At 36.4% G+C, this 13,894-nt stretch overlaps 1 protein-coding gene across 2 annotated transcripts; it reads right to left on the bottom strand.

Annotated features, from left to right (window-relative positions):
• Positions 1 to 843: 843 nt before the first annotated feature.
• On the bottom strand, positions 844 to 12,594 carry LOC130010624 (organic cation transporter protein-like). Of its 2 annotated transcripts, none has more exons than XM_056098350.1 (10): positions 12,156 to 12,594; positions 7,782 to 8,022; positions 7,197 to 7,300; positions 5,748 to 5,902; positions 3,916 to 4,084; positions 3,245 to 3,457; positions 2,695 to 2,921; positions 2,104 to 2,285; positions 1,496 to 1,647; positions 844 to 1,034 (listed from the first exon to the last, which is right to left on the bottom strand). In XM_056098350.1, the coding sequence occupies exons 1-10, from the start codon at positions 12,296 to 12,298 to the stop codon at positions 950 to 952; spliced, it is 1,671 nt and encodes a 556-aa protein (XP_055954325.1). In that variant the 5' UTR covers positions 12,299 to 12,594; the 3' UTR covers positions 844 to 949. The 2 variants fall into 2 exon arrangements, with proteins under 2 accessions (XP_055954325.1, XP_055954326.1); XM_056098351.1 differs by having other exon boundaries at positions 12,195 to 12,594.
• Between the last annotated feature and the right edge of the window lie 1,300 nt (positions 12,595 to 13,894).

Here is a 13,894-nt window from a genome sequence, read left to right as displayed (position 1 = left end):
CCAGTGTTGGTCGATAATGTTCTCCAGGACTATTCAGCATGATTTCCCCCTGCCACTGGTTCGACTCGTTCAGAACGAGGGTCTAGTTCATCCAGAAGTTTCTTATTATAAGATCCACGGCGGAACAGTTCTGCTGGTCAATATGCACAATCCAGCAGTGCAGAAGACTACTGGATTGACCAAGTCATCGGATTCTTTTCTTCCCCAGCTTTAATCTGTTGATACTCGCGATAAGATTCTTACCCCATTTAAACACATTAATGAACAACATCCGAAACGTGAAGTGTGAATAATACAGATCTACCACAACCGATCATAAACGATGGTCAACGGTCAACACATGGACCATACAAAATGGAAATGCGAAATGAATGTTACTTTTATTTACTTACACCGAGATAACGACGTCGGACACAGGCCATACAGTGGGCTTTTAGGGAAATTTTGCCCTTACAGCGGCTCGTACGACGTAATTCCGATAAAATGTTGTCTGTTGGGGTCTTTTTTTTTAATTCAACTTGTTATTAAAGTACCGCCTGTGTAAATAAGACTAGATATTACCATTTCCTATTTGAGACGGTATATGTGTACGGTAGACCGATGTTTCAGCCATTTTAGAATAATGCGGGCTGATTGGTGCTAACTGGCAAACCCCCTATCCCCCCACACACACCACCACCACCACCCCGCTACACGTACAAAGCTGCTATGATGTTAATGAAAACAATACAGATCATATATCCATAGGTAACGTAAATAAACACCATTTAACATTTTATTTTTAAATAAGGAAGAGTATTTTATTAAAAAAAAATCTTTGAAATATAAAAACAGTTAGAAATATATAAACATAATATATGGATATTTTGAACTATCAAATAAATAATAAAAATAGATAAAATGTTCTGTTCAAGGTCTAAAACATCTGTTAAAATGTTCTGAGCAAGAACTAAAACTTCTCTTTCAGTTCATATTTTCCTCCTCTAGGTTCTTCTTCAGTTGTGTTCATATGATATTTCGACTTTTTGTTTTTCCTGAAAACAGAAATGAAATGGGGTTAGATTTTTCTACACCAACCGGGCTAATGAAGACAGCCACAGGCGCTACAATTTATTTTGAATTCCAGCCAAGGGTTCTTTAACGTTCACGCTTTAGCATACCGTCCGAGCGACTAGACGCTGTTCCTTAAAACTATGTGGAATATGATATAAATAGATTTCTTCCTAGCGGGGCAGCCAGGATATCTTGGTATCAGTAACCAGAAAGCCAGGAATTCGATAATGGGCTGGAATGTGGGTTTTTTTCAGATAGATGAACTGTAGGTTCAATGAAGTCATTAGTGTAATCCCAGAGGTTGAATCAAAAACAATGCAAATTTGTCACAGGTGTAAATATGTCAGTAAGAAATTAAACAAACACAATCTCTAGTTGGGCATTTGTCATTTATTCTTGAATGGTATCCCTTTAAGATGAGTGATATTCCATCTATTCCTACCTTCCAAATTGTTTAGCATCTTCAATAGTCTCTGGTAAAGTCTGGTTCAATGTTTCTGGTAGTAAAAGAGATAAGAGACCAGCAGCTACAGAAGCTCCACCAAATACCAACAGTGGTAGAGCAGTACCAATATCACCCTTAACAAGAGTTCCCTGAAATAGTATATACAACAATGGTATCACCCTTAACTATAGTACCCTGAAATATTATATACATTAGTGGTAGAGCAGTTCCAATACCACCCTTAACTTTAGTTCCCTGAAATATTATTAATACACCCACAGATCAGAAACTGACTCACGGCAGATTACCACCTGTGTAAGTTCGACATTAAAGGAAGATACACCACTGGTAAATTGAGAAAACCCATCCGGTTATAAAGGCGAACCTTGCCCTTGTCATGCATGTACAGCTGTTGGGTGTTCATCTGTTTAGTGAACATAAAATAAAGTCATTGTGCGATATAGCTGAGTCTGTGCTGCACTGTCGACAGTCGAAGCCAAAAATTTAAACAGAAGAACTTCCTATCAATATTTAGAAAATCTTACAGATTTTTGACCATACAAGAGTTTATTTAAATCAGAGCGGTCCAGCTCCTTATGACTTACCAAATCCGCGATATACGGTGATATCATTCCACCAACACGAGCACAGAAGGAACTAAATCCCATTGCGGAGTTTCGGGTTATGGTAGGGAACAGTTCTGCGGCAAAGACGTAAATAATGGCGAAAGCAGCCGATGCACCAAGCTTCCCAACCATCGATAAAGTTATTGTGATCCACTCATATGCTGTAATGGTAAAATAAAGCCCAGTTGAATCAAACTAATTGATAGATAAAGCCACACTAATATAATTTTCTGTTTTTTGAGAATCGAAACCTACGCCCCCACCACACCTAGACACACGCAAAAGAAAATGTTACAAACAGTCATATTAAACTGAGTCATATTAAACTGTATCGAAAATAAAGCCATTGATTTTCATTTGTATTGTTCTTGCAATCTCTAATTGATGTTACGATCAACAGTCATGTCAAATAAATTAAATGTCACGAAATTAAATTGGACAAAAATCAATACTTACATTTATCAAGGTATATAACGGGGAATATTGTTAATATACAGGTTATTCAATACTTACATTTATCTAGGTATAAAACGGGGAATATTTTTAATATACAGGCTATTCAATACTTACATTTATCAAGGTATAAAACGGGGAATATTGTTAATATACAGGCTATTCCACCTAGTAACATACTCGTACAATGTAGAGCTTTTCTACCCCATCTATCCAGCAGAATCAAACACAGAATGTACGCAGCAGTTTCTACGATATTGGCGATGGTAAAATTGACGTAGATGTCGCCACCTAGATTACCAACATTTAATCCTAAACCATAGTACACCATGCTCACAACCATCCTGAAAAAATTAAATGAAGCGTTTAAGTCATTGATGGCTGGCTACTGGCAGTTTACCTTAAAACGAAACAGATCTTCAAAGACGTCGCCCCGTTTAAAATACATTTTAAAAACTGATATTATTATTATTATTATTATTATAACACGTGTAATCCGACTCTCTGTATTTTCTGTATCATCAGCATTAGAGAAACCCTCTTAGGAGTTGAAGGAGATAACGTAGGTTAAAGCCATCAAAGTTAAGAGAAGCTCCTACTTGTAGCAGAGTATCTTACGAGTTTAAGAAGATAAGACTAGCAAAGTCAATTTGAACGTGTATCTTACCAGTTAAAGAAGATGATTAAAGATCTAATAAGTAAAACTGGGGATGTAAACATTTCATAAACTTTAGCCTGCGGTCCAGAATCTTGAGTATCTTTATCAAACAATTTAACCGGAAGTTCCACTTTATTCACTTCCGCAGCTTTACGAAGAATCTTTTCAGCTTTCTCCGTCTTATCGTGTGCGACTAGCCACCTGGGAGATTCTGGGATAAACCTGCAAATAAAATGTGTTTTTTACAATTATTTCAGTTGAGGGAAGGAGAGAGGGACTTCTGTTTGTAGAGTACCCGGAGACAACCCATCTGGTGAGTCAGGCGACCATACTTGTTAACTAAATCAACCCGATACGATTATTTTAATGGATCGTCCGTTTCCATGTTATTACAATGAACACCATTTTCATGTTTAAAAAGTGTTATTGGATCATCTGTGTCCATGCTATTACAATGATTACTATATTTTGAGGTTTTGAAAAGTGTTATGGATCATCTGTGTCCATGCTATTACAATGGCTATCCTTTTGATGTTATGGAAGGTGAATTTGTTTGCAAGATATCAAGTGTTATGACATGTAACTCAGGTCACTATTTGTGCTGATATTTAGGATTTCAATAATAAGTTGGATTTGAAATGATTTTTACGTAGAATTCTAAAACAATATGCGACACTCACCAAAATATGGCCAACAAGAGAACAGATGGAACTGATATAGCCAGCTGTAGAGTACTCCAATCTCGTATAAAAAAGGCCGTGATAGCCAGAATAAACAATCCAATACACCAAAAGAACTCCATAACTATTCCAGCAAATTTTCTTTTAGATGGTCCTACCAGTTCCAATCCTAGAAAATATATTTTTATTAAAAAGAATAGCTAATAAGGCCCACTCAACACAGACTAACCTCTATCCTAGTCGGGTTGGGTGTTGGGTGAAGAGCAGTTGAAAAACAGTTGTAATTTAACACGTATCAGATGATTTCAGGACTACGCGTACCTCTAATACGCTTGCATGCAGTGGCGCAGCAGCAGAGTGAGTAGGAATAAGTGGGCGTGATCAGAATTTCTTCTGGGCTATGGACTATAATAGGCCTTAAAAATAATGATGTACCCCACCTTTTCTGATTCACATTCCGCTCTTAATTATAACATTTCTTCTGTACAGGTATAATACATTGTAATGTCTTGTTTCTTACTTGGGGGAATCACGGTGGCTGAGTGGGTAAGACGCTGGCTCGCTAGCTTAAAGGTCAGGTGTTCCCCTTGTCAGTGATGCAGGGCTGAGGGTCTGACAAGGACATCTGTCTGGTCGTTCGGATCGGACGAAAAACCGAGGTCCCGTGTACACATTGGCATGCACGTAAAAGATCCCTTGGCTGTTGGAATTCGATATAAGAGTCGGTCGTAGTGCCGCTGTCCGGGCAAAATTTCCCTCGAATCACACTGTATTGCGTATGCCTGTCTTTTCAGCAAAATAAGTGAAATAGGCCCAGAGTGTGTATGGTTGTGGTGGGCGTCGGGGCGGGTTTCTCTGTCCCCAGGAGGTGACAACTCCTACTGCTTTAATGAAAATGCGCAGACATGACTACTTTATATTAAAAGCTCACCGCAGTACGTTCAAACAAGAATAGGGGCCTATTTCTGCAGGTGTTATGCAATCCATTCATTTCACAATACAACATTACCCATGTTCTCACGGGTATCTTGGTCTAACAGTGAAATTTGTGGTATTATTCATTTGAAAGTTCTTTATCTGATGGATACTGCTTTGTCAACCGATGCGTATGACTGGGTTCACACAGTGACTCGCGTTTTCTTTTTAATCCCCCCTTGTAATGACATAAGTTGTCATTTTTTACTAGACAAAGCGATACGGTGTTTCTTTTTTCTTTTTAAATTACATTTTGAGACTCAATTTATTTTTATCAGTTTTTAATGACTCTATTCCCCAGTCTACGTTTTTTTTATATCCTATTTTATTTTCATATTTTAAAGTTTTCATTTCAAAGGCGTATGATTGTTTTGTAAAGCGACGGGGTCACCATGGCTCGTTGAGCACGCGTCGATTCATAGTATATTATCGTCTATCTTTTTTCATCTTTTAAAATTTTCATTTTAAATGCGTATGTTTGTATTTCAAAGCGACAGTGTCGTGGTGGCTCGGCTATTAACCAGGATTTTGCAGCTTGGTTACACATTGTACGTGTTACAGGAATACCGGCCACATAGTAACTTGTACTTAACGTTAAAGACTCTTTAAGAGTTGAAATCCGAAAGTAAACAAAAATGACATTGTTTGTGCGAATTACCCTCATAGTGCGCGGTATGGCGAATGTCAGTCTTCATTTCCCCAGCAGGTACATATAACAGAAATATATTGTTAAACCCCATTTCATTTTGCAAAGTAATATCTAAACACTTTTTGTTTTGTGAATGATGCGCCGTAAATAGTAAAACTATACTTCGTACAGTATAGTTAATTTCTTAATTAAATTAAATTTGTTTTACCCAGTACAAAAGCTGACATAAAGGCACCAGCATTTGAAGCACCAGTGAAGAACCGACAGATGACAAAGACGGTAAAATTAGGCGAGAAGGCTGTTGCTATCGACCCAACAATATGTAATGATACAGATGCCAACATACCAAACTTTCTTCCAATTCTGAAAAAAAAGAGCATCTACATATTTATATATATTTGTAACTGTCGTTTTTCAGTGTTTTGCGGTTTGCGGCTACACAAGGGCTGTCACGAGGTTAAAATTCAGGGTAGGGCTCGATGAGTGTTAGTGGGTAAGAACCTGGAATGCCCGAAAAAATTCCGGGTTACAGACTACTGTCCAATCAATATATCATTTAAAATTCACGGAGTTGGAACCGTCGAGAGAAAATTTTGAAAATTTAACTGCCGCAAATTCTAGCTCGTGAATTAAGCAACTCCAATTAAAAGAAAAGTAAAGTGAAAGTTTTATGGCACTTCCGGTTTTAGAGTGCACGAGGTGTCACATAGCTAGCAGTGAATACGTCACAGTGTGAAATAACAGGAATCGCAGTGGTAGTTTGGTTGTTTTCACCAAAAGGGGCACTGGCCCTGTTCCACACTTTAATATCATTTGTACTATAAACAGTATTGTAATTGTGTTGTTGTTATTGTGTAACGTCCGCTACCACCAACGGTTATATCGCAGACTAATACCTAGGTTAATTTTGGAGCCATGTTCTTAGAATGGTTAGCACGTGTGCTTTGTATCATAAGGTCTATCATTGAAGTAACTGGCTTATGTACGAGAGGTATGGTATGTTCAAACATCTGTCTGGATATTATCCTGTATTGCATTAACGTATGGTTTAGTTAAAGGGACAATAACACTGTTGCTGGCTTGTCAGCTCCAGAAAATAAATAATAGCCTTATTCTATGTATTCGATGTTTAAGTGTCCTACCTGTTGTGTAAATTATCCATTACATCCTATTTGACTTGTTCAGAGGTTTCGAAAATCCAAGTCACATTTGAAAAGGTTTAGGTTAGGCTTTTCAAATCAATTAGTTGAATTTTTCCAATTTTTTAAATTAGGTGTGTTAAGATGAAATTTGTATCATCAATTAATTGGATTGCTGTAAAATAGTACAATTTGTTGACTAGAATTAAGATTGTGACACATTATTCAGTTACAACAAGAGTGGTATTGAGCCTTTAACTTTCGGTTATACATCAGTCAGTTCAATGACTTAAAGTTTCTCATTGCCATTGGAGGGATTGTTAATGTTGTGTTCAAAGTTGAATCTCCAAGAAAGTCCCAAGAAAGATATGATGAACTGAAAACTATGTCATCACCTGTAAATGATATTAAGATATAGCCAACACCCCCGAAGTCACTTATAATATTCTCTAAAATCTTTTGATTGACCTCTTTGTTTAATGTCACTGAAACAGTTTGAATAACAACATCTCACTTACACATCAGACAGAATTCCAAATCCAAAAGCACCAACCAGTAATCCAGCCATATTGATCATGTTGGCATGGGCACGGAATGAAGCATCGTCACAGATCATATTTTGCTGTGGAAAAGAAACTAATCATAATTTAATCAGCTATTAATGGCTTCTAAATTGAAATGTTTTATCATGGCACAATAGTGTGGCTTCTGATTTTTTAAAGAAAATAAAACGAATATAAGTACAATATAGATGTGGATGGATTTTTAAAATAATCTGAGCAAAATAAGTAATATTGAAAGAAAAGTAATCTTAGTAAACTACGGGTTGTTAGATGTGAGCGCGCTAGTTGAAAAGTAGTATCAAATGTTCTAGCGGAATATATGAACTCGCCATATGAGAAGTGGTATTTATTCCAGCAAGAAAAATCATACACTGCCATACCTATAGCTAAGTTGATTTACTTTCTTGATATACACGTAAGTGTTATATTTCTCGACGATTGTAAAATGATTAGGTGACAGAAAGATGGAAATGTTAGGGGAGGGATGGTGGACTGGGGGAAGAGGAGGAAGCGAACTCCTCAAAACGACATTTTTTTTACCTCTGTAATAAACGTATCTTCAAACGTTGACGTATCGTAAACCCATCTGTCACAACTTGTCCGTGTAGCATTTACATCTATTACAGTGCGTGTCGTAACTTTCGTTAGGTTGACGTCATATCTTTTACATGATGACCATTTACCATCACTATCACGTGGTATAGAATGATTGACGTATAACTGATGTAATAGGTCACGTGGTTGGTATGACGTATCATTGTATGGATCCGACAGATGGCACCTGAAAAAAAGTTTCAAAACTTCTAATGAGCAGTAAATATAATAGATTTTATGTATGAAACCAATAGGGTGTTCTACCGTCGCGTTGGTTAGGTATCCATGGTTACGGCAATGTGTACAAGACATTGTATGCTTATCTGTCTAAATGGTTTTATATTCAGTGCACGACAATTGTGAATTTTCGTCACTAGAAGCAATTCGGCGAGACCCCACTGCGCAAGCACATGTTTCGTAGGTTAAAGCGAGTGATTTGAAGCAAATTTTTGATGGATATGTATATTTTGATATATAGTATTATTTGTTCGATTATCCAGTACTATAACTCGTAATCGGATACATTTATTGCCATCATTTCTTCTCATGGTCCTCTGCTCATGGTGCCAATTTTTCGGCGATTCTTCCTGCCTAGCAGTCGACATATTTTGATAAAGCCACTTCTGAAGTGATGATCAGTTTGCTGACTCAAAAAAACATCTCCACATAGTATTATTTTCCATAATGTTTTGCATATATTTCACTAATTTTGGAATTTCACTCATAACGTCATTATTCACTTATAACTTCATATCATTCTAATTTCACTTAAAACGTCATACCATTCTAATTTCGCTTAAAACGTCATATCATTGTAATTTCACTTAAAACGTCATATCATTCTAATTTTACTAATAACATCATATCATTCTACGTCATATCATTCGAATTTCACTTATAACGTCATATCATTCGGATTTCACTTATAACGTCATATCATTCTAATTTCACTTAAAACGTCATATCATTCTAATTTTACTAATAACGTCATATCATTCGAATTTTACTAATAACGTCATATCATTCTACGTCATATTCTAATTTCACTTATAACGTCATATCATTCTAATTTCACTTAAAACGTCATATCATCCGAATTTCACTTAAAACATAATATCATTCTAATTTCACTTAAAACGTCATATCATTCTAATTTCACTTATAACGTCATATCATTCTAATTTCATTCTAATTTCACTTATAACGTCATATCATTCTAATTTCACTCATATCATTCTAATTTCACTTATAACGCCATATCATTCTAATTTCACTTAAAACGTCATATCATTCTAATTTTGTTATTAAATAAATGACCGTCATTTTTATTCAAATGGCATTTTCACATCAGTGTTTTGTTGCTTTTCTGATTTGGTTAAAAGACACAAAGATTATTTTGAATACGATTACTGTCCCGATATATCATCAAATCACACAGCTGGTAAATCGGTGGGGTGGCTTATTGATGAAACGAAAGGAAGAGACAAGACAATAATTCAGTTATTTAAAGGTACAACATTATCTTATCAACTTTACCCGTCTTCATTAGTCCAGTCGGCACATAGCAGTGGGACGTTAACCCCGATTTCATTTATCAACTTTAGACCCAAAAGCAAAGGGTCAGTATTAAAACGCGTTGGTCCTGATGTATTTGTGTATAATACAGGTAGTATACTGTATGGCGTCTTCATTAACCCAGTTGTAGCAGAACAATAGGACGTTTAACCCTATTTCATTTCATTTCATTTCCGTTGGTTCATTAATTCTCAGAAATGTTTTGTATCTATAATTTATAACTTTAAAAAATATTTTCCCTGTTGGTTGGTGTTTCGCAACGACAATAAAATAGTGACCTTGAATGGTGACGTATCCCGAGGACTGATTTGTCGCATCCGTTTCATCACCGCCATGAATAATATACCAAATATATTGTGAATACACATAATACACCAAATATATTAAAGATTCTCAGAAATTTAATAATATCAAAACAAAATAGCTATCTTGAGGCCTTATGTTTAACAAATATATCAAAATGGTGACCTTAAATGGTGACATCTATATTGTCGCCGTTGTGAATTATATATGTATGTATATACGTATATAATTTATTCTCTAGATGGCTTGACATGGCTGATATTTAATAACGTCTAGGATATGGTCATCGTGTAGCAAGCGGGCTTGAGATCACAAGCTGAAAAATATATCAGGATTGTAACTCGGGCGGTTCCTCCCACTGCTTTCTGGGTAGAATGTCTCTGATAGCCGGTGCATGGCGTCCATCAGTTGTTACAAAATGTATACATGACGTCAAAACCCAAGTTTTTTTATTTCTATATTGCACAATATCCCCTTAAAATCCATAAGACATTGAACACCGTCATCATTATTAATTTGCCTTGGCCTAGAAAATTCATGGCGATTTTCCGACGTGGCTCCCACTCGTCAGTGGCCCCTACTCGTCTGTGGTACAGGTCAGAGTCCCTGACACTGGACAACCTATAGTCGTTCAGATGGAACAAGAAACAACCGAGATCTCGTTTACATATTGGCGAGCAGGTAAAGGATACATTGGTACATTGGCAGTTGGAATTCGATATAAGAGTAGGCCGTAGTGTCGCTGTCCGGGCAAACTGTCCCTCATGGCACATTGTATGTCTTATGGACGTCTTCATCCGCCCAGTCGGAGCAGAACTGTAAAACGTTAAACCCCATTTCATTTCATTATCAATTTGTCCCCAGACGTTAACGATATCTTTCTTCGTGTTAAAATGCTCTACTTCTTTTTTAAAAAACCAAGGTAAACATCATATCAGAAATAATGGGTGCAATTTAAGATGACAACAATACAATTATATACTGCAAGGTACTTTGAATTGTGATCTCAATTGATCTGATATGTTCATTTGTTGTTTGTGATTTCTGTATATTGTGTTTGTGTATGGTGCAGTCACCCTTGCATTTAATATTAATGCATTGAATTGTCAAAAGAACATGCCATTAAGTGCTATGTCCATTTTGTTGAAGGGCGTCGACCCTCGAGCAAGATTAGTAAGTGTACGGACGCAGATCTTGGTTGAAAACTTTGAAAAAAAAATATTTTATTATTTCTTGCATTGTCTATATAGTTGTCTTGTGGGGGTTGTGGGGGGGGGGGGTCTAGTGGTTTATTTCTTAAAATGTCTGTACAGTTTGTTTTATCCATAGATTTCACTTGTCGATTTTGATTTACGTGTAGCGCAGTTCCCGTGCACTTGCCAATATATGTTTCTGACATGAGGATATGGGTTGTCACCGGGGTTAAGCAAGGCGTCAACAAAATACAGTTGATATCATGTAATTATTCAATTTTTGTATTTTCGCCGGGATTAAGTATCGCGTCAACAAAGTACGAGTTCATATATGTTTCTTAGGTGGGACCGTGTGCAATTTCATCGGGGCTAAGTATAACGTCAACAAAATACAGTTAATGTCAGGTTTCTTACGCGAGTATAATGTGTGTTATTTTGAAGGTTTGACATTTTACCGGTAAGTGTCACGCCAATGTTTGTCATTTTGTGGCTAGCATTTTGGTTTTTTTTTATGTTAGAGATAGCAAGATAATATTGATGTTGTTATCTTGCCGTGAAACAATAGAATCCTATTATCAAATATTAAAGACACAATTAACAGTTTATTAATCAGTACACGAGTTGTGTACCGTATGGTTTCGGGTGCCATTTTGTGATGAACAAATAAAAACATATACAACACAATGTGGAAGTAATTCGTAAAGGCTGATTCACAAACAATATAAACCGTTCACGTATTTCATCGAACGTAATTAATTAGAAGTTACAATATTTGAACTGTTTACGTATTTCATCGAACGTAATTGATTAGAAATTACAATATTTGAACTGTTCACGTATTTCACTAAATATAATTGATTAGATATTACAATATTTATATAAAATTGAATATAAAAGACCTTTCATACATTCATATTACATTAATATATGCTTTTAAAATCATTTAAAGGTTCCATTTCAAGGTTCCATAAAATATAGCCATCCGCCCTTTAAAGGGGGTCGTTTGACTTGATTAATTTTGCTAAAGGAGAATTATGATCCGAGCAACACTTGACAGGGGACCGAATTAAGTATTTTAAAATCGTTTAGAGCGTTGACAATCAGTAATGGAAAAAGATCAGCCCTTTTTAATACCATGTTTTGTATCCATGTTTTGTATCCAACCCATGGCATGAAGATGCAATATAGGATTAGCTCTCTCTCTCTCTCTCTCTCTCTCTCTCTCCCTCTCTCTCTCTCTCCTGCCTACCTGTGGTCTGGAATGGACAGAGTAAAAACCGTTACCAACATTTGCAAGGCACAAGATATGGCCGGAAGACATACTAAATAATATAGCCGTTTCTGGTAGGGTCCAAATTCTCCCAAAATCTCTATAATTTCATCAAATTTCATCTTAACTGTCGGTGTTTCTTTTCCAAATTGGATGTGACACTGTCTAAACTCAGTGCAAATGAACCACAATACTGTATGCAGTTTGAACACGGATATAGTCAAAAACTCTATGTGGTTAACGTCAATCTGAAACACGAACAATTCAACCACAGCACTGTTATGAAGCAAAGTGACGTTAGATAAAGTCAAAACATTGCTTAGCCATGCGTATCCTCGAACTCATATGACACTGTATTTAAGGTGGAGTCAGCGATATCACCTCGGTGGAAGCAGACGTTAAATAACGCTATTTCACACGCACACATCCGTATACAGTGTATATATCAATGACAGTACGGACTAGTTGAAACATATAAATAGTATGCAGAAAGCAGAAAGTATCATAGACGGATGTAGTTAGTTGTAAACATTTTTCATAGAAATCTGAGTAAAGAAAGGGTCAGTGCACATTGGCGCAGTAGGAATTTGATATAAGAGTTGGCCTTAGCACCACTCTCCGGACAACATCTTCCTCATAGCACACTGTATGGCGTAAGCCCGTCTTCATTAGCCCAGTCGGAGCAGAACAATAGGACGTTAAACTCCATTTCATTTCATTTCATTTCCAAAAGGAAATGGAAATCTGTATGGACAATTACATTTATATAAGTTACTTTGACGATGACTTACCATATATATAATTATAATATTTAATGAGCTTTGTTTGAATAGAAAGACATGAATTTAAAGTGGCGAGCTAGTGTAATTTGTCGTAGATGATTGAACTGATTGAATACATTAATGATATCGTAAACATTCTAATATTTTATGCACCTGCACTCACGATATGCATATTACTGTAAACATTTTAACAGTTTATGCACCCGCACTGACGATATGCATATTACGGTAAACATTTTAATAGTTTATGCACCTTCACTGACGATATGCTTATTACTGTAAACATTCTAACATTTTATGCACCTGCACTGACGATATGCATATTATTGTAACAGTTTAAGCTCCAAAAGAATCCATAAAGAACAGAATGATCATACGTTTATTAAAAATAACTACCCTATATATACATTCAGGAAATGAAATCGAGGATATTTTACGTGCACGTCAATGGGTACACGGGACCGCCATGTTTTATCACCTCCGAATGACTAGACAGCTGTCCTTGTCAGACCCGTAGTCCTGCCCCGATGAACTTTCTCGGCCAACACCGGGATTGAACCCACGACCGGCAGACTTACCCACTTAACCACCGTTATACATTCACAAGAATGCCCCTTTAAGTTATTTGACATAGACGTTGTCATATAAATAACCGTAACATCAACTTAAACAGTTTGCAAAAACATTTTATGTGCCTTTTATACGTAATTATTTTATATCGTATTACAAGTAGGCCTCCTCTACTATAACGTTTATCTTTATAAGTAATTATTTGAGAGAGAGAGAGAGAGAAAGAGAGAGAGGGAGTTTAACGTCCACTCGACACAAACTAGTTCCTTTCGTGACTAACATATGGTGTAATTTGATTTCAATAATTCGCTTGCTCGCGAGATTGGACAGGCGACCCTACCCCTTGTCATGTACAATGGGGTAATC

The sequence above is a fragment of the Patella vulgata genome, chromosome 2, assembly GCF_932274485.2.
Source record: "Patella vulgata chromosome 2, xgPatVulg1.2, whole genome shotgun sequence".
Lineage (NCBI taxonomy): Eukaryota > Metazoa > Mollusca > Gastropoda > Patellidae > Patella > Patella vulgata.
The sequence above is the reverse complement of the archived record's forward strand: the minus strand, read 5'-3'. Positions and strand labels throughout refer to the sequence as shown.